The sequence below is a fragment of the Notechis scutatus genome, chromosome 15, assembly GCF_049901735.1.
Source record: "Notechis scutatus isolate UNSWTSFEM ecotype Mainland chromosome 15, rNotScu1.2, whole genome shotgun sequence".
NCBI lineage: Eukaryota > Metazoa > Chordata > Lepidosauria > Squamata > Elapidae > Notechis > Notechis scutatus.
The window spans coordinates 9,169,428-9,194,255 of NC_142023.1; the positions used below are offsets into that span (position 1 = coordinate 9,169,428).

Below are 24,828 nucleotides of genomic sequence, written 5' to 3' on the forward strand. Positions count from 1 at the left end.
AGTCCAACCCCCCCACCCACCCAAGCAGGAGACCCTGGGATTCCAATTTTTTTTTTTACGACTGGTTCTGTGGGCTGGGTGGGTGTGGCAGGGGATGGATAGGCGATCACCGAACCAGTTGTTACACCCACCCCTCCATCCCACCAAAGGAAGAATTTAAAAAAAACAAAACGGTCAAGAATCACACCTCCAGGGTTAATAATCCAAAAAAAAGAAAACCTGTATTGCACCACGAATGAGGTCTCACTTAAGCCATCGCGCATCCATCGTTAAAAGAGTCCATCCATTATGTACACAGAATTGAGTGGCCTCCCCAGAGAAGCCACCTAAGGGCTTTTCCTATAGACACCCAACCCCCGGGGTCAGTTTAGGGTCTCTCTGTACAAGGAAGGAAAAGTGCATTCGTTTGCTACAACCCGTTGCCGCCTTGCTCGGCCCGCTTCACCGCTCAAAAGGAAGGCGGGTGAAGGCGGCCAGCTTTTCTTTTAGAGGGTTTACCTGAAGACCCCTGGCCTCAAAGGGAATCTCTGGCCAGCCGTTTCCAAAAGCCGGTGGGAAAAAAAAAAGAGAGACTAGCTACATAGCAATGCGCAGGAAAACAGTGGTGCGGGACTGCCAAAATGTCCTTTTTCCCCCCCCAAAGAAAGGCCCACTGCAACCTTATCAGCCGGTCTCTAAATAGTTAAAAACACTGCAGTTTTATTTGCTCAAAAGTAGGGTGGTTTTAAGTGGGTTGGGGGGGAAAACACGGCTGCTTTTAAGTTCGAACCGGCTTTGGGCGCTCCAGGGTATGAATGGACCCATTGGAAAAAAGAAAATTAAAAAAAATAAAGCAGCCACACGGGTTTTATGAATGTCCACGCTTCTTTACGGCTAAGGAAGAGCGTGGCTGCAATTAGCCTGGCTCTGCCACTCATCGCTGGGATGGCTGTCGAGGGGGGAGTTGGGTGGTTTTTCGGCTGCCACGCCCATCCAATTTCCGTTTCCTTCCCCACCTGGCCACTGATACATCCGTTTATTAGTTTAAAAAAAGCTAGAGCGCCACAAAGGCCTGCTTAAAAACCGTTTTTCTTTGAAGAAGAGAGAGAGAGAGAGAAAAAAATAAAATAAAACTTTAGAACTCCTTCCCTCCTCCAAACCCTTGGCAGCCTCAACTGTTAGTAACCTTTTCCCGGAGTGTGTAGTGTTGATAAGTTGAGCGTGGTGGGCAGAATTGCTTCTCCATCCTCCCTAAGGACTGCAATGCCTCCAGAAAGAAAATGGGAAAGACTTTCTCTATCCCTGCTGTACGTCGCTGGAGAGGTTGGTGGCTTGCAAAAACCCCAAAAGGCACCTTTAAGATCCTGCCTGTAGTAAAACTCGTCCCACAAAAGCAATGTGGGGGAGAGAGGCCCTCCTTTCACAGGTCAGCTTTGTGTAAACTTCTTCCTCTACCTCCCCAAGTTCGTGGCGTGACGTCACCGCCATCAAAAAAAACCACCGTAGTCGGGTGCATCTTTTCATAGGGGAAAGAACAACCACCAATACCACCACCCCCCTCCCACCAAACCCAACAAATCGGGAGCCAGAACCGTCTTCAGGACCACATCATCTTTGGGTTGGAGACGGAAGGCCGGACGCTGCCCCTGGGAAGCGGCTTGGAACCGAACCAGGACATCTGAAAGACGGAAAGGTCAATAATTGGGAGGAGTGGTCACGATTCTCGGGAAACGTCCAGGGGTGGGATTTACAGGTTTGCACCTATTTGCTAGCTTCAGTTGTTAACATCCTAAGCAGTTCGGAGAACCGGTTGTTAGAAGAAATTACAGGGCTAATCCTGTAAGGAAGGCAGGAAGGAAACATTCTGGTGTTGCTGACAGAAACTGCCTCTCCGTTAACCCTTATTAACATTCTTGGCAGGACTAGACTTCCTGTCTCAGGAACTTCTCTGGAGTTTTTTCCCCCTCCTTTGCTGGTACTTTGCTTGTGTGGAGGGACCATTCAAAGTTACAATGGCACTGAAAAAAAGTGACTTATGACCCTTTTTCACACAACTGTTGCAGCATCCCCACAGTCACAAGAGGCCAGGCGAGGAGATGCGTCCCTCTATGTGAGTGATGTTGAGTTGGCCACGCCCAGCCAGTCACATGCCCACCAAGCCACGCCCACCAACTAAGCCACGCCCACAGAACCAGTTGTTTAAAAAATTTGAATCCCACCCCCGGAAACGCCCCTCCTACCTGCTTAAGGGGTGGCGAAGAGGAGAATCCCCCCACCCTTTGTTGGCTTTGGAGCTATCTTTGGGCCGTTCCTATTAGGCACGACGGTTCAGGATCAGATCTCAGTTCAGATTTATCGGTGGCCCCCTCACCTTGTACTCCAAGGTTTCCTTGACCATGTTTTCTTCCTCTGGGGAGAAGTTGAGCAACACGGACAAAGCCTTGATCAGATGAAGTGCCTGGAACACCACCAGAGAGACCACCAGGTTACCAAAAGCGGATCGTTTTTTTTTAGACAAGGTAAATTGGATCGCTGAAGGACAGCGAGGGACAGCTGACCAGAAACCAAAGCTCTTAGCCTTAAAAAAATAAATAAATCAATTTCTCTTCTGAATTCCCAGCAGTGGCTTGCGGGTCATTTTTCATGGACCTAAATTATAAATGTGCCAAAATTTAAAAGTGCAATGTCCTTCACTCTAAACCTTTACTGCAAATGTTCCAGCTTTGAGACGTGGCCGTACAATTTATAAACAGAGGTTCCTTTGTCAAGGTAAATAGCCCATTTTCTTCTCAGTATTGGTCTTTTCTCACTTTCCTTTTATAAGACCCTGCAAAAGGTAGAAATCCTTACCCTGAAGAGGATCCCCCTGCACAAAAGCCATGAAGATAAAACTAAGGTTCTCTCTCTCTCTCTCTCTTTCTCTCTCTCTCTCTCTCTCTCTCTCTCTACCTACCTACCTACCTACCTACCTACCTATCTTTTTCCCCCTTTTACCTCTGATTCCCGGCAGGACATAAATTTTAGCACCACGTGCTTCAAATACTCGAAGTTGATCTCTCGGGAATCGCTCAGATCCGAGTTGTTTGTTACCGTCAAACCCGCCGTGGGCACTTCAGGGAGTTCCCCATCAGGTCTAATTTTCTGAAAGGAGAAAAAAACGTAAGTGCTGGACTGAAGAGCAAGAGGGAGCCGTGCAGTTGTGCAGAGTGCAAAGGCTCTAAGTCGAGTATCTGTACTGCGGTCTTATGTCACTTATGTGGGGCTCCAGGACCGGATAATAAAATAACAGCCCAAACCCCCCCCCACAAGGATCAGACCAAAAGAAGGGCTGCATCGAATTATAGTCATCAACGTGTCTGCTTTAAAGTCATCTCTATCTCTTTAAAATCATAGAGAGGAACCCCTGTGGAATCCCTGCCCAACTGTGATTGACAGGCCGGTGGATCAGAATGGAGAGCATCTTCTCAAGGTGTCCGTGGAGATTCCCAGTCATCCATCAAGTCATGGTTCTCCCAAAGGTGATCTTTTCAAGAGGCAACTGGACTTACTGGTCCATTTTTTTCCTGAAAAAAGCACCTTTGGGGCATCTTCTCAATCCAAACGGGCTAATGGGGAACATCACGGCCTGTCAGATGAGCAATTTGATTGCTTGGACCTTTGGAATCACAACCTGGAGCAAACTCTTGAGATGGTGCTGGAGCAACAACAAGGGCTAAGCATACAGCAACCAACCTTGTTTGGGTGGCCCCTGTCTTCTGTGTGTCCCCACCAAAAAGCAAAGAGAACTGACAGGTATTCCTTCAGGCCACGGTGCGTGGCTGTTGAACAGAAGCACATGTGTGGAGTGTTGAAGCATGGAAGCCAGGCTTAGTGAGGATAGCAACAGCCCTTGGACTTATATACCGCTTCGCAGTGCTTTCCGGCCCTCTCTAAGCGGTTGACAGAGTCAGCCTCTTGCCCCCCAACAATCTGGGTCCTCGTTTGACCCACCTCGGAAGGAGGGAAGGATGAGTCAACCTGGAGCCTGGTGGGATTCAAACTGCCAAATTGCAGTCAGTCAGCAGAAGCAGCCTGCCGTACTTCCCTCCAACCACTGCGCCGCCGCGGATAAATTTTATCTGGAAAGGTTGATACTCACGAGCTCTTTCTGCAATGTTTTTTTCAGCTCTGCCATTCTCTGCTGCAGCTGCTTTATCATCTAGCAGGAGGGAGGAAAGCAAAGAGATCCTGAGTCCCCCAAACTTCCAATGATAACCTTCCCCCCCCCAAAAAAAATAGAAGTCACTGAGCACTCCTGAGCACCTCGAGAGAGGAGGGGGGAAAAAAGACCGAGCAAAATTCACAGTCCAAGCTGCTATTTTTACCTTTGGGAAGGAAAGGGTCAATTTCCCTCCAGTTTTCTATTATTATTTTTTTAAAGTTGGCCCTCAACTTACAAGAGTTTGTTTAGCGACCATTCAAAATTACAACGGCACTGAAAATCGGGCCTTGTGACCATTTTTCATATGACAACCGTTGTGGCACGTGATCAAAATTCAGATGCATTCCGTTTTTAATCTTGCAAAGATTGTAACTAAGCTACTGGAATTTCTGCCCTGAAAATCCCTAATTGGAGAACATGATTGAGGACCCTCAGCTATGAACGTGTTTTGTTGGAGAATATAAATTATGACACACCCAGAAGGGGGGAAACCAGGGTCATAGGTGATAGTGAACTACGTGTCTCAGAATCGGCTTCATGCAGGCCATGCCGGCATGTTTGCTCCGATTAAATCCTTTGAAGTTTTTGAGCTCGAAGCTCATGATTTAATTAGGGCAACCGCCTGGAATCCTGACAGCCCACCTGAATTAACCTTGGGATAAGAACAACTCCTGAGAAAAAGATCAGCGGAGAAGACAACGGACCGGGATAAATAAATAAAAAAGAGGTACCCAAAACCAACCCAGTCTTCACCTTGTTTTTTTCCACTATCTGCTGTTCCAGGTCTTGGTTCTCCTTCTGGAGTTGGACTGCATCTGAGGAAAGCAGTTCTCCGTTGGCTTCCGGCTCTCCATCTTCCGAAAGGTGTAGCTGGTCTTCCAAAGCCATAGAGGCTAATTCTAACACCGCAGCCTGTACAGCAAGAAGGAATTCAGTTATCCTGGATATATATATATTTTGTGTGTAAAGCAACGTAGGAGCTCCTCTAACCCACCAGGGTAAGGTTCAGCGGACCGTCTGCATTTGAAAGGTAAGGGTTGCTCTTTTCAAGGCAGGCCAATCCACCATTTTGGATGGAGGGCACCATTGATTTGGAAGAGTCCATTGTGAGAAACGGAAATATAGCCTTATTGGACTACCAGAGTCCATAGGACTCAGAAGGATAGCAGGCCCCCCACCCAAAAAAAAGGCTACACGAACCAAAGTTTAAGACAGAAAGATTTCAACGTGTATCAGAACTATTTGTGATCCTGCTAAGCGGCTGCTGCGAAATGTGATTTTGCAAAAGTACGTGGTTTTGAAAGCCGCGAGAAATCAGGAACTCAAAGCAGCCGATGGAGAGAGGTTTGAGATGTACGCGGGGTATATGTGGAGACGGTCTGTCAGTAAGGAAGGACAAGGAAGTAAGTTGTGAAATGTGTGCAGAAAACTATGAAAAGAATGTCTTGGGATGAGTTCAGGGCCGCTGGCCAGAGCTACTCCTTGCTGGACTCAGCTCTGTCGGTGGACCTCATGGCAATGGGTCATTGATAGAAGTTATGAGGTCCATGTTCCAAGTTGCTCATGAAATAAACCTCTGAATCTTAACGTAAGAATTGGTTTTTTGCATTGCTCTCTCCTGTTTCTTTTATTGGGATATTTTTTATGACCCCATCTATGTTAGACACGCTTCTCTCAACAGGAAGGTAGAAATTTGACACCTCCTACTCCCAATTTACAATGCAGTCCTTTTGGCTGTTCCAAGAAGATGCCACACCTCAGAGGTCACAAATAAACACCCCCAGTAACCACGGATGGTTCTCAGAGAGGTTAAGACAAGGGCAGCTTCCAACAAACTTAGCACAACCTTTGGGAAGTCCACGGGAAGGACTTCTTCTTTTTTAAATTCACTCACTTGCTTCTCCCTGGCTAGCAGGCATTCTTGCTGTTCCTGGAGCTGCGCCTGGAGAGCCCACAGCTGCTTCTGCAAGGCGGCCTCCTTCTCGGCCGCCTGGCCCTGGCACGTCTCGAGGCTGGATTGCAGCTGATGCGTCTGCAGCAAAAGCAGGTCATGACCTGGAGAAAAAGAGACAGAGGTGAACACTGGAGTTGTGTGGAAAGAAGGCGAGGGTCTCTGCTCCGGGTGTTGAATTTTGAGGCGGGATGGACAGGTTGCGGCCACCCTGTGCTTTCCCTCCCAAACGTCGTTGGAATCCTCCCTTTTCTGAAAGGTTTCCGTGCGGAAAAACATGGGGTGTGGTAAGTGGAACACTCTTTTGTTTGGACATGTTAAGGATAACGGTTAAATGGTTACCTTAATAAGAAGTGGTTTTTGGTGCAAATTTGCCATTAAGGAACACTACAAATTGCTGGTGTTTTAAAGTTATTTGTTAAAGGGAAAAAAAACAAGTAAGTTGTAGGTTTTTTTTTTGGCAAAAAGGGAAGGGGTGCCGCGTTTTCTTTGTTAAGAAAGACAAAAAGGAAAAAGGGTTCTTAAACCTGTCTGCTTCGGCCCCAAGGTGGGGCCGTGGAAGTGAGAAGGCAGACACATCCAATGAGAGATTTTGAGAGAAGCCCCAAAAAATAAAAATAAATGCTGGCAAATAGTCTCACCTTGCCTTAACGATTTTGCCTCTTCCTCCCATTTCAGGAAATTCTCTGTTTTGGCTGCAATCTGTTGCTCCTTTTCCTGTAACAACGAGGTCAGATCTGCCAGCTGACCAGAAGAAAGAGAGAGAAAAAAAATGTGTCACTTGTTGTCAGAACGGGATGCCACTCTAAGCGTTGTCGCTATGATGTCTGGTTAAAACCCACCCTTCAGTTTCCTTAGAAGCCTGGTCTTGTCTCATCACTTGCACCTTCTTCCTTGTTCAAATTTCATACACCCTTTCAGGTGTTTACCAGGGTCAAACCTTCGCCTGAGGCTAACGAAGGCTGCATTTTTAGTTCTGCCCCCCCACCCAACCTGGCCGTGGTGCAGGAGGCCAACTAGGCCACACCCAACCAGCAACCGGGCAGAAAACCCCTTGCTAAAATTTTTGAAGCTGCCTCGAGCCACCGGCTGTGCGTTGCAAAGTCGGTTAGCCGAAAGGTTCCACCTCCTGCCTGCCAAAGGCCACCGATCTGGGCTGCATGGCTCATACCTCCAAGCCACGATGCGCTGCCTACCTGTTGCTGCAGCGCCTTGCCCTGTTTCTGGGCCTCCTCCAAGGCTTCGGTGCTGCTGCTTAGTTGTGCCTGCCAAGCGAGGAAGAATTCTGGGGTCAGAAGGCAGATCGTTCCCAGTTAGGTGCAAGCAGGAGGGGGATGAGATCCCCTCCCCCCCCCCCCAGAAATGAACCCCGACTCCAAACCAGGGGAGACGTTTCCCTCGTGCCACGGGTCAGAACGGTAGTCCTCGACTTACAACAGTTCCCCTTAAGAACCAGGTTACTAACTTGACAACTACAGGGATTCAGTGGTTAGCCCCCGGGGCAAGAAAGGTCGCGAAATGGGCCAAAATTCACTCAACGACTTAGCTCACTTAGCGACAGAAATGTTGGGCTCAATGGTGGTCACGAGTCGAGAACTACCTGCATTGGGGGTTGGGCCACCAGCAATTTTTCTTCCCCCAACTCAAATTAAGTAGATATCTAGAAAGACATAGGTGGGTGGATTGATAAGTGAAAAGAAACAGAAAGACACAGAGAGAGAGAGAGAAAGAGAGAGAGGAGAGGGAAAGAAAAGGAGAAAGGGAGAGAGAAAAAGAAAAGGAGAGGGAGGAGAGAGAGAGAGAGAGAGAAAGAGAGAGAGAGAGAAAGAAAGGAGATAGAAAGGAGAGAGAGAGAAAGAAAAGGAGAGGGAGGGAGAGAGAGAGAGAGAGAGAGAAAGAAAAGGAGATAGAAAGGAGAGAGAGAGAGAAAGAAAAGGAGAGAGAAAGAGAGAGAGAGAGAAAGAAAGGAGAGAGAAAGAGAAAGAGAGAGAGTGACAGAGAAAAAGAGGGGGGAGAGAGAGGGGGGAGAGAGAGGGAGAAAGAGAGAGAGAAGGGGAGAGACAAAGAAAAAGGGGGGAGAGAGAGAAAGAGAGGGAGAGACAGGTGGGGAGAGAAAGAGAGACGGGGGAAGAGAGGCAAGGGGAAGAAAAGGTGGGATAAATGGCCGAGTGAATGGAGCTGGTATTCTCATCCAGTGACAGAGGTGGACAATGAAAGTAGCCCCTGAAGGGCTTGGGGGTCAATGACCCCCAAAGGGCACAATCCCTGCTGGCACGCTGGACGGAGGCCCCCCCAACCAGGACTAAAAATCTTGGCTCCCACCTTGACTCTTTCCAGTTCAGCCTCTCGGCGTCTTAAGGAACCTTCCAAATCTCCGCTCCTGCCCTTCAGTTTGGCGTTTTCTTTCTCCAGCCGGTCCTGCGAAGGGAGAGGAAGGCAAACGCCAACGCCTGGAGAACGGGACGGGGAACCCTCCTTATCGCCCCCAAGCTCACCAAGAGCTAAAAAGCACGAGGTGCCAGTGCCAGGGGTGGGATTCAAGGTGTTTTTTTTTTAAAAAAAACTACCGGTTCTGTGGGCCTGGCTTGGTGGGCGTGACAGGGGAAGGAAATACTGCAAAAAAAAAAAACCTTTCCCTCTCCACCCCACTAGCCTGCTTTCCAGCTCCGTTCTCCTGGGCAGGGCAACCCAAGGAGACCCAGCCGATCATCTGGGGCTCAACGGGTGGCAGAGAAGAGTTGGGGTTGGCGGGGCCGGTCAGAAGTGGTTCTTTTGCTGGCTCTCTGAACCACTCCAAGTTTCCGCTCCTGGTTGTCCAGGACCGGTCAGAACCGGCTGAATACCCACCTCTACTCCAGACCACCACAGTCATGAGGGGAGGTTGGGGGTCACAGAGAGCTCTGAAAGGGAAATCAGCCAAATAGAGCAAGGAGAAAGGCGCACTACTCACGGACTTCTGCCGGGCAGACTCCCTTTCCAAAGTCCGGGCAGCTTCGAGGTCACAAGCCTCCTTTTCCAGCTGCTTCACTTGGTCCATCCACTGAGACTGCATGGAAGAGAGGCCTTCCTGGGACCGGACCCGCTCCGACTCCAGATCCACTTGCTAATGGGAGGGGAGGAAGAGGAGGCAGAAAGGTGTTAAATGGGGGAAGAGGAAGGGGAAAGGGGAGGGAAAAGAAGAGAGAAAGGAGGGAGGAAAGAAGGAAAGGAAAGATGAAAAGGAGAGGGGAGGAGAGGAGAGGAGGAAGGGAGAGGAAAGAAGAGGAGAGGAAAGGAGAGAAGAAAGAAGGAAAGGAAAGTTGAGAAAGGGAAGGGGAGGAGGAAGGGGAGGAAAAGAAGAGAGAAAGGAGGGAGGAAAAAGAAAAGGAAAAGAAAGAATAGAGGAAAGAAGGAAAGGGTAGGGAAGGGAAGGGAAGGGAAGGGAAGGAGGAAGGGAAGGAGAAAGAAAGAACGAGAAGAGAAGAGAGAGAGAGAGAGAGAGAAAGAAAGAAAGAAAGAAAGAAAGAAAGAAAGAAAGAAAGAAAGAAAGAAAGAAAGAAAGAAAGAAAAAGAAAGAAAGAAAGAAAGAAAGAAAGAAAGAAAGAAAGAAAGAAAGAAAGAAAGAAAGAAAGAAAGAAAGAAAGAAAGAAAGAAAGAAAGAAAGAAAGAAAGAAAGAAAGAAAGAAAGAAAGAAAGAAAGAAAGAAAGAAAGAAAGAGGTAATTCTAACACTCCAGGGCATAACTGCTTAGAAGAAGAATCTGAAACTAAGCTTCATGGAAGACTTGAAACAAAACGGGATTCCTGAGGATTATTCAACTCCCGGCTGAGGCAAACGGTCCCCACCTTCGGAAACGGAGCCTCCCCGGCGCTTACCAGCTTCTGGATCTGCAACTCTTTCTCCCTGAGCCCGTCTTGGCTCCGGGTCAGGGCCTCCTGGGCGAGCCGAAGGGCTTGTTCCAAATCCTGCAGCTGCAAAGGAAGGAGAGGCTGTTCTCTCCCTTGGGGGCTCCTGCCGCCCTTCGCTTCCTCCCTCCTGCCCTGCAAAGGGTCCCCGGGAAGCCATCGGTTTACCTGCTGCGACCTGCTCGCCTGGAGGCTCCGGTGGGATTCTTCCTCCTCCCTCCGGCCGGCTTCTTCCGTGGCCAACCTGCACTTCAGCTGGTCAATCTGGAGAGAGTAACACACACCTCTTGCAGGGGGAGCCTTCCCCCCAGGAAGAGGGAAGGGACGACCCCACACGCAACCTGGGACGGTGGCCTTGCTTCAGGGAATAGGGGCAATGCAAGCAGTTGGCACTCAAGGCAGATTTAAAAGGTATCTCTCCCACCTTTACCAAGCCAAGAATCCCCCAAAAAAAAAATATATATATAAGCCATGGAATCTGTTCCTTTTCGGCCCAATGAGACTCTGATCGGCCCAACGAGATCGATTCTGCATGGTTCTACCTGAGTTTCGAGGAGATTTAGGGTCTCCTTGTGACCAGTTTGGGCTGCCAGGAGCTCTTGTCGAGTGTCTTCCAGGCTCTGCTCTAGAGCACTTTTCTAGAAGGGGAAGAAAGGAAGGGAGGAAGGGAGGGAGGAAGGGAGGGGGGAGGGAGGAAGGAAGGAAAGGAAGGAAAGGAAAGGAAAGGAAAGGAAAGAAGGAAAGGAAAGGAAAGGAAAGGAAAGGAAAGGAAAGGAAAGGAAAGGAAAGGAAAGGAAAGGAAAGGAAAGGAGGAAGGAAGGAAGGAGGGAAGGAAGGAAGGAAGGAAGGAAGGAAGGAAGGAAGGAAGGAAGGAAGGAAGGAAGGAGATGGGAGATGGGAAGAGGGAGGGAGGGAAGGAAAGGAAAGAAGGAGATGGGAAGAGGGAGGGAGGGAGGGAAGGAAGGAAGGAAGGAAGGAAGGGAAGGAAGGAGATGGGAGATGGGAAGAGGGAGGGAGGGAAGAAAGGAAAGGAAATGAAAGAAGATGGGAAGAGGGAGGGAGGGAGGGAGGGAAGGAAGATATATTACCCCCTCAGAAACTGATGGTGAGCCAACCAACAACACAAACCAATTAACATTAAAGAACACCCATAACCAATTAGAGATTGTGCAGATTAAATCAGGAGCACTTTATGCCTTTTCCGTCTTGTTCATTCTATCCAAATAACGACAAGATCAGCAAGTTCACCCTTATCAGAGGCACTGGGTTTCAACTGCTATAATTTGGCAAAGGAATGAGAGAGATCCCGACCTCTGGAAAGCCACGTGTCGAAGGGAACTGGCCTAACCAAATGAAATTTGCCCAAAGGGGATGAGTGGAACATTCAAACCAAGTTTGCCCATTTCTGAGACCCGTTACAAGTTCAAGCAAATGGAACTTCCTGCTCAATCCTTAAAAAAAAAAAAAAACCACCACTATCTTCTGTATTTCAGAGCGGATGGAGCCCAGAACAGATTCCCAACAGGAAAACAGATTAGCCAACGTGTCCCTCTGCCAAATTTGTGGGGGACTCTTCAACTGTGTCCACTTGAGGTCTCCGCCTCAAGGTGGACTTGAGTTCACTTCTCTTGAGGTCCAAGCCTTGAGTTTCTGCCTAACCTGGATCTCACACACCAGTGGGACGTAAACCCTGTGAAGTCTGAAGACCCATAAGACTCTCTCAGGCGGTGGCCCGTCTCAGCTGACCCCTCTTCCCGCCATCCAAACCCATCTCCACTCACCTCCCTGAACAGCTCCTGGAAATGTTCATCCCCCGAGAGGCTGCCTTCCAATCGCTTCTCCAAGACGGCCACCTTCTCCTGCAGTTGGTCCACCAGCTGCGTCTTCTCCTCCACTTGGACAGCCATCTGTTGGAGGACACACAGAGGAGGTGCTTGGCGAGCCCGTTGGCTAGAGAGGCTGTTGGGCAAAGTCTGCCTTGGGAGGAGGGGGAAATTCCGCCTTCTCCGGCCTGAAAGACGTTTTGGTGGTCACATCAGACCTTCTTCCTTAAATTGAAATAGGAGCCAGCCGTGTGCAGCAGCTGCCAAAAAAGCCAACACACTTCTAGGCTGCGTAAACAAAGGGACGGAATCAAGACCAAGGGAAGTGTTAATACCACTTGGTAAGGCCACACGTGGAAGACGGCATCCACTTTTAGTCGCCAGGATGTAAAAAAGATGTTGAGGCTCTAGAAAGAGCGCAGAGAAGAGTAACAAAGATGATTAGGGGACTGGAGGATGAAACAGTTGCCGGAACTGGGTATGTCTAGTCTGATGAAAAAAAGAACTAGGGGAGACATGATAGTACTGTTCCAGTATCTCAGGGGCTGCCCCAAAGAAGAGGGAGTCAAGCTATTCTCCAAAGCACCTGAAGGCAGGACAAGAAGCAACGGGTGGAAACTAACCAAGGAGTAGAAGCAACTCTCTTAGAACAATCACCCGGTCAAAATTCAGATACTTGGCAACTGATTTGTGCAATAAACACAAATCCATGGGGCGAGCCAGGTTCACTTAATGACTTAAAGAAACAGCAGGGGTTTGCTTAATGGCTGTGGTTGTGCCGTAACGCGGGCAAAGCTCCCTTTAACAACGATGCTCGCCTAGCGACATCAACGTGAGGCTTGCTTGTATCTGCTTTTTCTTTGTTTGTTTGTCCGGTTCGTGGCCTGGCCGTTCCTCGGAGCCCAAAGCTAAGCAGGGGAATCCAAAGGAAGGGAAATCCTTACGTCAAAAACTCCACCTGCCCGCCGCCACGTTTTAAGGCCACGAGCCGGAGAGGCTCTACCTTTTGCCTTTGCTCTTGAAATTCCACCTTCAGGGATTGGTGTTCTTCCTGCAGCACCTCCAGGTTCTTCTCCGCACTAGAGGCAGCCAGCTGAGCCTAGGAGATTCGAGGGGGAAAAAAGGTCCTGAAATCTTCTCCAGGACATCTGGCATGCCAAGGTGGGGTATTCAGCCGGTTCGGACCGGTTCTGGAGACCCGGTAGTGGAAATTTAGAGCGGTTTGGAGAAACGGCCAATCCCACCTCTGACTGGGCCCGCCAACCCCATCTCTTCTTCTCTGCCTCATAAAATTTGTACGTTTATATTGAAAATAATAATAAAAAAAACTTATTTGGGGGAAGAAAAGAAAAAAGAAAAAAAGAGTGAAGAAGCAGGACGCTGGATTTCACACAGCTGACCTTCTGCAGATCTACCGACACGCACTGGACGTAGGATTGCAGCTCTTGGCTCCGTTCTTCCAGGCTGCTGATCTTGTTTTCGGCGCTCTCTCTGGCATCTTTGAGCTCATCCCTGCGATGGGAAGGCAGGAAGAGAAACTTTTGAGCTACAGGTCGAATTCAGAAGCTCGAGTCCAGCTCTGCTTCTGCTCCCCACCCCATCCAGCTCACCCCATCTCCTCCTACCTTTCCGTTGTAAGGTCTCCCCGCTGTTGTTGCAACTCCTGGACCTCTCTGGCCAAGCGTGAGGACGAGTCCTGAGCGGCTTGCAGCTCGTCTCGTGTTTGTAGCAGCTCCTGGGTGGAAGATCTCAGCTCTCCCTCCATCTGGGCCAAGGACTCCTCCTTTTTCAGAAGCTGGGTGTTTAACAAGGAACTCTTTTATTGTTTAAAAAAATAATAGTTTATTCTAAGAAAGGTTTTGGGGTTGTTGTTTTTTTTAGAATAGAATTCTTTTATTGGCCAAGTGTGATTGGACACACAAGGAATTTGTCTTCGCTGCGTAAGTTCTCAGTGCACATAAAAGATATACATGATAAACCGTGATCACCGTCGTCATAAATCCATTCATCGCATTAAAGTTAAAAGACAAACTCCAATTTAAAACAAAAACAAAAAGAAAACAATTAAAAAGGGTCTTAGGAGAAAGAATAACACCCATACACATGGTCCCAAAGGTGCTTTTTTCCCCCCTTTCTTTCTTCCCCAGAGGCAACTGGACTTTCTGGTTTTTTCTTTGAAGACATTTTGCTCCTCATCCAAGGAGCTTCCTCGGCTCAGAGCTAATTCTTGGATGCCGATTATGATGATGTATGTAAATGACATTTAGAAGGAACTCTTTCAAATGTGAGATGCTTAACACAGGGGGGGTTAGCCCAGCAAACACTGCCAACTTGGATAAATTGTGGCAGGGAAAATGATAAAAGATATTGCAGGTTGACACAGACTTCAGATAACCGAGTTTGGGTCATGAAACGTCTGTAAGGAAACAACTCAACTCAGGGAGCACCAAGGATCCCACAGTCCTCCTCCTCCTCCTCCTCCTCCTCCCCAAATCCCATTCTCTTCTAGAGCTGATGATGTTACCTAGTTGGGTCATGAAACGTCTGCAAGGCAGCAACCAAGCTCAGGGAGCGCCCAGGACTCCTAAAATCATGTTGAGCTAGAATTTTTTTCCCAAATAGTTCACCCCGAGTCTTTTGAAAAATGCTCAAGCTGGCCATTGGTCAATGTCCAAAGGAGACTGTTGACATGGCGATTACAGAGTGGGTTGTGTTGTTTCCCCCCCCCACACCTGTAAACATCTAGAGATGGGATATTTCACAGTCAAGACCGAGCGTGTCCAATCCGTGGCCCTGGGCAGCTAGTAACGCAGCCCCACAAGATGGTAAAACCACAAAGTGTGTTACAAAGTGTGTCAAACGGAGCCTTCACGGTGACTTGCATTCAAAACAGGATGGAATGAAAGGGTTTGCCCACCGATTTGGGGGAAGAAAGGAAGGCACGATTCAAAGTAGAAAAAAACAAAACAATAATATTAAAGAGTGAGCGTGGCGCATTGGGGGCCAGAAGCCAGAGCTCCATCAAACCGCATCCCGGAAGAAAACGTGGAAACTCAGCCCAAGGTGCCCCCAACCTGAAGGAAATCCTCTCACCATGTGCTTGATTTTGGCCAGCTCCTGTTGTTGGAAGCCTTCCAGCTCATCCATCTCATCCCTCTTCTGGAACAGATTCAAACTCTGCTCTCTCATTTCTTGCAACTGGGATGAAAGGAGCCTCCTCTCCTGTTTTAGCAGCCAAGGCACAACAAGGATTTTTTGGGGGGTGGGAGAGAAAATAAAGAAAAATAAGGAAGGAAAGTCTCGCGTTCAGGGCCAAACCTAAGGAAGTTTGAAAAGAGAGGTAAGGAGGGGCAACTCCTGCAGATGTTTAGGATCTGGAAATCCAGTCTTAGGAGATGCAACATTTCTAAAGGGCCCACAAAGATTTGGGGATAGTCCCAAGGCTGGATCACTTGGAAACAGTGCTCTGTGGGCTTTCACATCCACCCTAAAATCATTGTTTCCTTCCTGCAGCACCTCTTAGAGACCCAAATGTCCGTAATCTGAGCCCCCACGCCCCTCTCCTTCCTCCCCGGTGTGGATGAGTCTCCCAAGGCCTGGATTCTGGAGGTTCCCATGTTTGCCCATCCTTGGGTTTCAAAGCCAGCTCCTCACCTTTTCCAGATGGGATAGTTTTTCCCGCCACTCCTGAGAAAAAAGAAAGGGACAACTCAACATCAGCATGGCTACTCGGAGCGCCAGCACGAAAGAGGCACTCAAAGACCGGAAGAACTCAATGAAAGAAAAAGCAAGAAATGGGGTAGAGACCAGCAAGGCCCACAGGAAAGAACCTCAATGCTCTGACATCATGAGAGAGAGAGAAAGAAAAAGATGCTTATGTTACATCACAGAGAGGACCTCCCTTCCTTAAAGGCACAGTCATTATTTATATTAGAGGTGGAGACCCTTTGACAGCTGTATACAACATAATTTCATTTTCATGTATGTCGATTAGCGTGCAATCAAAGTGACAGGGAAGTCATTCTAACTTCTACTGTTTCCCCGAAAATACGACCTACCCTGAAAGTTAAGCCCTACTTTTTTTACATGTACGCCCAATATAAGCCCTACTCCCAAAATAGGCCCTAATTAAGATCCCGCCCACTCCAGAGTAGAAGGGTAAAAACTAAGCTAGGGTGGGGAGTGTGGGGGTGGTGGAGCTGCCCTACTACTTACCTTTGGACAGGTGTAGCCAGGGCCTCTCACACCCCGACACCTGCCTTGCCGGCCCATTTCTTCTGCAGCTGGCCAGGCTTTCCTGAAGGCCTCTGGAGCTGAGAACAAAACTCTGGATTGATCCAGGGCTCCGTTATCGGCTGCAGAGGCCTTCAGGAAAGCCTTGCTGGCTGCAGAGGAAGAAGCTCCTGGAGGCCTCGGAGAACAAAAAGGAGGCCAGGGGGGCGATGCATGCAGGTGAGGTTGGTTAGTGGGTGAACATCCCCCGAGAATAAGACCTGGTGCCTTTTTTGTTGGCAAAAAAATATATAAGACAGAGTCTTATTTTCGGGGAAACACAGTAGAGGTGGAGACCCTTTGAGAGCTGTATACAACGTAACTTCATTTTAAAGTATGCTGATTGGTGTACAATCGAAGTGACAATGAAGTCATTCTCAGTCTTGAGTTCTGTGCATATTTCACATTTCTTAATCGCCCATCGTCCTCACAGAGAGAGGCTCTTTCAGAGGAGGGGAAGCATTCCCACAAGGAATTCTTAAAAGGACGGGAAAGGGGAGGTTTTTCTCCCCTGCACAACAACAGAAATGTTGGGCTCCATTGTGGTTGCGCTGAGTCAAGAACTACCTGCGTGAAGCTACTTCCAAGTGCACATGGAATAATAGCTGCAGCAAAGAGAGGTGAAGCAGAGGGCAGAGCTCCCTACTTTTGGGCTGGATACGCGACAAAGTCCAAGGGACGTGATGTGCAAGCATTTCCTTTGGCCACCCCTGGAAATGGAGGTGGAGGAGAGAGGGAAACGGCCAGGGAAAACAGACCTCAGCCAGGATATGGGGGGCAAAGTTGGAGATAACAAAGGGACTCTTATTATTTGACTGTGTTGCCTTTGTGCCACTCCCCGAGTCATCACACATGGTTAGATCGCTTTGTAAAGTTATTTTTTCCCTGGGGAAAAAAACGGAATCCAGGAGAAATCCGTCTCTCTCCCCCGAATGGTTTTGCACCACCTTCAAGGCAGAATTTCTGCTGACATTTCACAGACAAAAACTACCTGGTCTTTCTTCTCCGATGCCAGGTGCATCTCTTCCGTCATCTTGCCTAGGCTGGCCTGGTGTGTTTCGTTCTGCTCTTGGAGTTTCTTCACAAAGGCTGGGTGGGCGACAACAGAAGGCATGAACTGTCGTGTAAACCGGGTCCGCGACGGGTCACAAGCCAGCGTACACGGAGTCTTTGACTTACGACCGCAACTGAACCCGAAACCCTTGGTTGCTAAGTGAGACAGGTGTTAAGTGAGTTTCGTTTTACAACCTTTTTTTACCCGGGGCTGTTAAACAACTCTGGCTTCCCCGTGGACAAAGGGATTCGTGGGAACCCCGGCACACTGCAGCAGTCATAAATATGAATCAGTGGCCAAGGGTCTGAATCGTGATCACGTGGCCGTGGGGATGCTGCAACGGGCGTGTGAAAACTGGTCATAAGTCGTCGCTTTTTTCAGTGCCATTGTAACTTTGAAGGGTCACAAAATGAATGATAAGTCAAAGACTACCTGTAGTTTATGAAACTGAAATAAGGCAGCAGGCCAGCAAATAAGCAGCCTCCATATTATCCTAAGAACAATTGCTGCCCCGTGCTAGATTATAATTTTAACATTGTTCTTCTGAGGTTTCTAATGCTTTTATCAAATGGGAAATAACAGGCAACGTACAATCTTGATGTGTCTCTAACGCGTTTTCAAGCTTCTCCTTGATCTTCTGCAGGTTTCGGACCTGTTCAGCGTAATCTTAGTGGAAGGACGAGGTGGCACCAACCAGTTACGGACAGACAAAAGGGAAAAAGAAGACGGGAATTCGATATTTTAAAATACAAATGGAAAGGAAGAATGCTTTTTATCGTCTTGGAATCATAGCCTCCTCCAATGCCAATAGCAAGGGTATCACCATCTTTACAAATACGAAGGCAGACGAGACAGAACGGAACGTAAAATAAAATTGCCAATAAAAGGAATATTTTACCCACGGTGCAAGGGAAGGGGCAGGTTTTTTTTTTGAAAGCCTCTATTCCCCACCAATGTCAAGCCCGAGTGTCAGATCCGGAATTACCACGGACTTTGCCAATTTGATGCTTTCCTAAATAAAAGAAACTGTTTTGGGAGATGGACTTTGCTCTTTTCTTTTTAAATGGATTTCATCATCACCTGACATTATTCTGGATCGATATAGCTTCTGGCCCATTGGGGTAAATTGCAAATAGCCCTTTTGGATACTTCAACGGGAGGAATCTCCCAGAGATCCCCCACCATTCCATCGTGCAATAGGAAAGCCGCAGCTACGTCGGCCAAAAGTGTGGATTTTGAAACAAGAGCTCAAGTAGAAGAGTAAACGAGGTTGCTGGAGTAGAACTGAGGCCACGGAAACTCATGGAAGGACTATGGGCCGTTCACACCCTTTGGCTAGCCTCGTGAGGCTGCTACAGGGAGCAAAGTGGAGGTAGGAGGCCTACTGAAGCAGTATTGAGCTTTGGAAGGAAGCTCTGGCATATATGCAGGGGTGGGATTCAGCCAGTACAGACCGGTTCAGATGAACCAGTAATTCGCAAAGCGCGTCCATATATCAAGACTATTGGACCTTTGAGATCAGAGAAATGGAGGAGAGCATCTATGTTTTTTTAAAACTAGTCCTAGCCCTCTTCGCACGACAAAAAAACATACCGGATAGCTTAACTTCTAGTTTCCGTATTTGTTCATTTCTTCGGTACAGTTGGGATGACAGGTCTTCTCTGGAACTGCTTCCATCAGATGGCTTGGTAGGAAGACGACAAAACAGAGACACGTTCAGGTTAATTTCGGGAATGAGCCAACCCAGGACAATGTGATAAACAGGTTTGGATCCTATCTCCCTTTCCTTTATTTCTTTTTATCTCAGCTTTACTATTTTTATCAATAACCTAAAACGATTTGAAATGATTCCCCCCACAAAAAAACAACCCTGTGAGGTGCGTTGGGTTGAGAGTGAATCATCCATCCGGCTTTCGTGCCTAAGATGGAACTAGAACTCATAATCTCCTGGTGATTGGCCCAAAGTCACTCAGCCAAATTTGATGTCTAAGGTGGGACTAGAACTCACTGTCTCCTGGTGATTGGTCCTAAGTCAGGACTAGAACTCACCATCCCCTTGTTATAATAGATTTGAAAGGACAATGAAACCAACTCCTCATGGACTAATCCAGAAGTAAATAAAAAGGAACGCGCTGACTCATTTCATGTTTTTTATAAACTTCCTCAACAGATTGGTTGAATCCTTTGCCAATGTTAAACATTAGTCACGCTAAGTAATATGAGCTATTTTCCAAGTGTCTTTAAAAAAAAAAAAAATTATCTGGGCTTTACCCAAACAAGACGTTGTCTTTTTTTAAAAATAAGTGATTTTGGGTCACTGAAAAGGTGTGTTTTTGAACGCCGTCTCTGACACTTACAAAATCGTCCCCCGACTCTGCTCCTGCTGACGTGACGGATTCTTTGCTGACCGATCTGGGCATCCTGGCCAGCCCTCCAGGCCGTGGGGCAGTTGCAGCCTCATCGGCGATCTTCTTTTTCAGTTTGGCAAACATCTTCTTCCAGCTAGGATGCCCGCCCGGCGTTCAGAAACCCAAAGCGCTTCCCTCCCCCCCTCAACTCAAATGGCCCCCAGTAAGGAATGGCAGAGATCTTCCATTCAGTCAGTTCTGTTCCCTCAAGGGGCTCATGATCCAATTGTGCTGGGACATTAAAAACAAACAGAAGACATTTTTGGAAACTGGACAAAACACATGCGTAGATCAAGGTATTTACAGAAATCAGTTTAAGGCTCTATGTACAGAATAATCAACATCTGTTTGACTGTAGTCCTTATCCTAACAGAATTTTATGGACTGCAAGCAGTTTAACCAATGAGGACGCAGGCTGGATCCAATTCTTTGCTGTTCCTTTGATCATCTATTTGGTCCTAATCAAGTATTTCAATCAGCTAGGTGGGGAAAAATATTAAGAAGGATCTCATATTAAATGAACATAATACACATTCAGCAAGGATAGCTTAAAATGAATTCGTCTATTAATTTAGGGCAAGGAAATATTCCATAATTGCCTTTATTAGTTTTACAAATAATTCGTGGCAGCGAACATATCCAACGCATCTTCCTCCTACAATAGCAACCCTGTTAGGTGAGTTGGGCTAAAAGGGAAGGATTGCCCCAAAGTCACCCAGCTGGCTTTCACAGCTTGGATTCATAATCTCCCTCTTTCTAGCCTGGAGCCTTAAACCACTAGACCAAACTAGCTCCAATCAAAACTTGTCAACTGAATCAAAGTTATACGTTCCTTGTCCATTTCCAGTTGGTTGCTTCTTTCTGTACAGTTAACACCAAAAAGAAAGGATGTTCCTTCACGACCCGAAGAAAAAAAATCCAGTTTTACAACAACAAAACAAGGTTTGTTAAAATGAAAGGAGCGACTGAGACCAAAAAATAAAAATAAAAATCACAAAAGGCATTAGAATATATGGAAGATATTACTGTATGGCTCCTTCTCAACACCTTTGGTTTTGCTGGTTGGAGATATCAGAGGGATTCTGCTATTGAGGTGCACCAGGGTTTAAATAGCAAAAATAAACCTACCAATGCAGGATATATCAGTTTAAGGAGAGCCTTTTCACCAAGCATATATAGACAATAAACTTCTCGTGAGCTCAGGATACCTACCTACCTACCTGACACCAATATAAACCACTATGAATAATTCACTGTGTTCCTGGCAACTCTGCAAAAGCTGTCTGACACTAAATACTGCTGCACTGAAACACTGAGCTCTTATCAGAGACCAGAGAAATTTCGACCAAAGAGTCCTTTTGCCATACTATGCTAAATATTACTATATCAAGACATTTAGTGGCGTTTGTAAGGTACAGAAACCAAACACTGAACACTTGGGAAAGAATAACCATCAGGAATGAAGCATCCCTTGGAGATTACAGTTCCACATTTGGCACTCTTATCTCATTCTGAAAGCAGCAGAACTAATGGCAGTGAGAAGCTTCATTTCCAAGGCCTAAAAATGCACTCCTCAGTTATAATGGCAGTGCTGAAGGAAAGCAGGAACGGTAAAGCAAGATGACAATCGGGAAGAGGAGGAGTTCAAATGGGCTCCTGATGGACTTAAGGTTAAGAAGGTTGTGTGGGGTGGTAGCTTATTTTCCAGAAGACTTTACAACCTCATCACCCGATTCTTCGAGTATGCAAGTTTGGGAAATGGTTATATCTGAACTTAGCTTTGGAATGCCAGGAGGACTCTATGACTCCAAAAGGAAAAAAAAAGAAACAGCCTGGTCCAGAAAGCAGAGAACTTGAGTAAGGTGCTCAAAAACCAAATTGGGTGTGAACTTTTGCACCAGTACTATTCCTTAGCTTACCTGACCTCAACAGGTTATTGCATTGGTGGGAGGGAAGTTAAGTTAAGGAGAGGGAGACAACTAAATACAAATACAATTAAAACACTGCTTGAAGTTCATGTATTGATATGGCCCTCCCAAATTAATGAAACCTACAGTGAAAGAGGATGGGGTGGGGGGAAAGTGGAATAACCAGGGCACAATAACCCTTTGCGTTTTCTTCCGGTGTCCAGAATATGTCCAGAATGTGCTCCTTTGCTCTCCTTTCAGCACATATTTTTGCTGTACCAGTCAACATCAAGAAAAGTCACAACAGCAAGAGAAATAAGCTAACTTTTAAGCCAACATAGCACCACCTATTTCTCTCTCTCCCCTCCCCTCTCTCTATATGCACTCACATGCACACATATTTATGCATGTGTATCTCACACACAATTTAACTCTCTTCTCTCAATAGATGACAAATAGATATAGATAGATGAATGATATAGGTAGATGATAGACATAGACAGACATATAGCCTACAGTAACTCACAAACACATAGCAATCCTCATATACGTGTGTATACACATATACATGCCTGTGTGTGTGTATGTGTATATATATATATATATATGTATGTGTATGTGTGCGTATGTATGTGGCTGCCAAGCCTGCTGCCAAGCCTGACACACACGATTAAGAACCCAATGCACGAGCCTGAGGATGGCAGATGAGATTCTGCCGAGGTGTCGCTATAACTTTAAAACCACAACTATTAGTACGTGGGAAAATACCCGAAGAAACCTAAATACCATACATACATGCATACATATATACATGCACACACAGAAACTCTTATATTTATATAAACACACACACAAAACATATAAACAGCTATACATATTATATGTATATATGTGTGTGTGTGTGTGTGTTGTGTATATATATATATAAATAAACCTATGTGTGTATATGTGGTTTCTTTGTTACCGTATTTACCCTAAAATGAGGGGGGGCAAAAAAGGAGAGGTGCGCCCTAACAGAGAAACCTGACTACCGTAATCCCTGGACAATCCGCGCACAGGCTTACCGAACACTCCCCCCCCCCCTTTCAAAAGGGAGAAAGCCAAGCTGGCTTAACCTTTAGTTTTTAACCGGCGACCGGATAGCCCGAAGCGGCCTACCGGGCCTCAGTCCCCCGAAAGGAAAACAAAAAACAAAAAAGAAAGGGAAAATAGGTCACGAACGACGCCGAAGGAAGGGACTCACCAGCTGATGGTGACAGAAGGGACAACTCGACCAAGAGCGGAAGCGGAAACGCCGTCTGGGTCTGATTAACCGCCGGCGGAAGTGACGCAGAGGGAAGGAGGAAAAAAAAACAAAACGGGAGCGCTGGTTCCAAGGGGGAGTGGCCCGGGAGGCCGCGCCCCCTCGCGTGATAGGGAGGCGGAACGGTCAAGGGGGAGGCGGGGGCGTGACGTCACCCTCTCGCCATCCAAGGAGGCCGGGGCGCCCGCAGCGCATAGAACGCGCTGAGGGCGGGCGCCAGGTTGCAGAAGGTCTGGCTTTAAGCATCCTTTCCCAGGTCTTGGGACCATGGTTTGCAGGGAATGTCAGGGCTGAATCGTGGACACTCATCTGCAAGCCACGATGGGTGGTGGAGTCATGCTTCCCACTCAGCCACGCCACCCCCCCCACAAAAAAACCTTACCATTTAAGGCATCGGATCTTTAGCAACATTTCAGAATTGGCATTTATGCATCTTAAAAGGCGACTGGCGAGGGGGATTCTGGGAATTGGACTTCATGCATCTTAAAGCACGCTGGGGGTTTCTGGGAGTTGGGAGTCCAAACATCTAAAGAAATCAGTGGACCCTTGGGGCACCTTAAAAGTGTTGCCAGCTTAGAGTACAGTAGAATATTGGAATGGAATGGAGTAGAATGGAATGGAATAGAATAGAAATGGAATGGAATGGAATAGAATATTGGAATGGAATAGAATATTGGAATATAATAGAACAGGAATAGGAAGAATGGAATATTGGAATGGAATGGAATGGAGTGGAATGGGAGCTTCATCACTTGTGTGTCCAATCATACTTGGCCATTCATTCATTCATTCTCTCTCTCTCTCATCTATCTATCTATCTATCTATCTATCTATCTATCTATCTATCTATCTATCTATCTATCATCATCTGGAAGTTTTCAAGAAGAGAACGGACTGACATCTGTCAGAAATGGTGTAGGGTCTCCTGCTTGGGCAGTGGGTTGCACTAGATGACCTACAAGGGACACACAAGAATTTAGAAGAGTTCATTTTAGTGACCATTCGAAGTTACGACGGCACTGAAAAAACAGTGACCGTTTTTCACCCTTATGACTATTGTAGCATTCCCGGGGCTGCATGATTTACATTTGATGACGGGCTCCTATTTATGACAGTTTAAGAGCACCCTGGGGGGAGGGGGTGTGTGTCATGCAATCATCTTTTGACAGAACCAGATTCACTTAAAACCGTGTTAACTAATTTAAACTGCTGCAGCGATCTGGTTCACGAACGAGACAAGAAAAAGTCGCCAAAGTCACTCAACCAATTTCTCACTTAGCGACATACATTTCGGGCTCCGTTGTGGCCATATTATATTGTGGGTTGGCTAATCTGAGTTGCGAGGATCTCACCCACTTCCCCCCCCTGCCAGGAGCCACTGAAAGACCAAGACAGCCTAGGAGAAAGAGGGCTTAGGAGGGGGGGGTTCCCCTCCCCCCCCCATGGACCCTATTTGACCGGTTACCCCAAGAAGGGAAGGACAAGAAGCAACGGGTGGAAACTGATGAAGGAGAGAAACAACCGAGAACTAAGGAGGAATTCCCTGGCAGTAGAACAAGTTGCTCCAGCACTGGAAGTTTTTAAGAAGAGATTGGACAGCCATTTGTCTGAAATGTATTATACCTAAGCAAGGGGCTGGACTAGAAGACCTCCACGGTCCCTTCCAATTCTGTTGATCTATTCTATTCTAAACACGTGTTGGACTGATTCGTAAAAATAACAAAGGTGGAATATAATAACTGAGAAAAAGAGGGGGGAAAGGTTTTCTCTCATCAGTAGCACTGCTCTAAAGATCGCAGGGCAACCGTGAAGTCGACTGAAATGATTTGAACTCAAACGTGCGGATCCTCCAATTTGAAGAGGCTGAAAGACACAGCATTAAGCAAATATGTTTATTGTATATTGGTTATACATTTAATCCGAGTGGGGCTCGATACAAAAACCCATTTATACACAACCAACGAATGTATTCACATTCTAAGTGAACGTAACCGACATGGGGGAAAAAATCTTCAATACACCAAGAGCAAAACCCCAGATATGTCG

At 47.0% G+C, this 24,828-nt stretch overlaps 1 protein-coding gene across 1 annotated transcript; it reads right to left on the reverse strand.

The window, feature by feature from the left end:
* Nucleotides 1-198: 198 nt before the first annotated feature.
* GOLGA1 (golgin A1) lies at nt 199-22,760 on the reverse strand. The gene is made up of 24 exons (XM_087943846.1): nt 22,723-22,760; nt 19,522-19,803; nt 18,758-18,848; nt 17,756-17,830; nt 17,102-17,199; nt 15,493-15,525; nt 14,932-15,060; nt 13,464-13,633; nt 13,239-13,350; nt 12,842-12,937; nt 11,797-11,922; nt 10,558-10,653; nt 10,184-10,279; nt 9,986-10,081; nt 9,082-9,234; nt 8,454-8,549; nt 7,328-7,396; nt 6,773-6,875; nt 6,075-6,235; nt 4,934-5,092; nt 4,118-4,177; nt 2,974-3,120; nt 2,351-2,437; nt 199-1,657 (listed from the first exon to the last, which is right to left on the reverse strand). Exons 2-24 carry the CDS (start codon nt 19,654-19,656, stop codon nt 1,577-1,579), a joined length of 2,469 nt encoding a protein of 822 aa, XP_087799972.1. The 5' UTR covers nt 19,657-19,803; nt 22,723-22,760; the 3' UTR covers nt 199-1,576.
* Nucleotides 22,761-24,828: the final 2,068 nt, after the last annotated feature.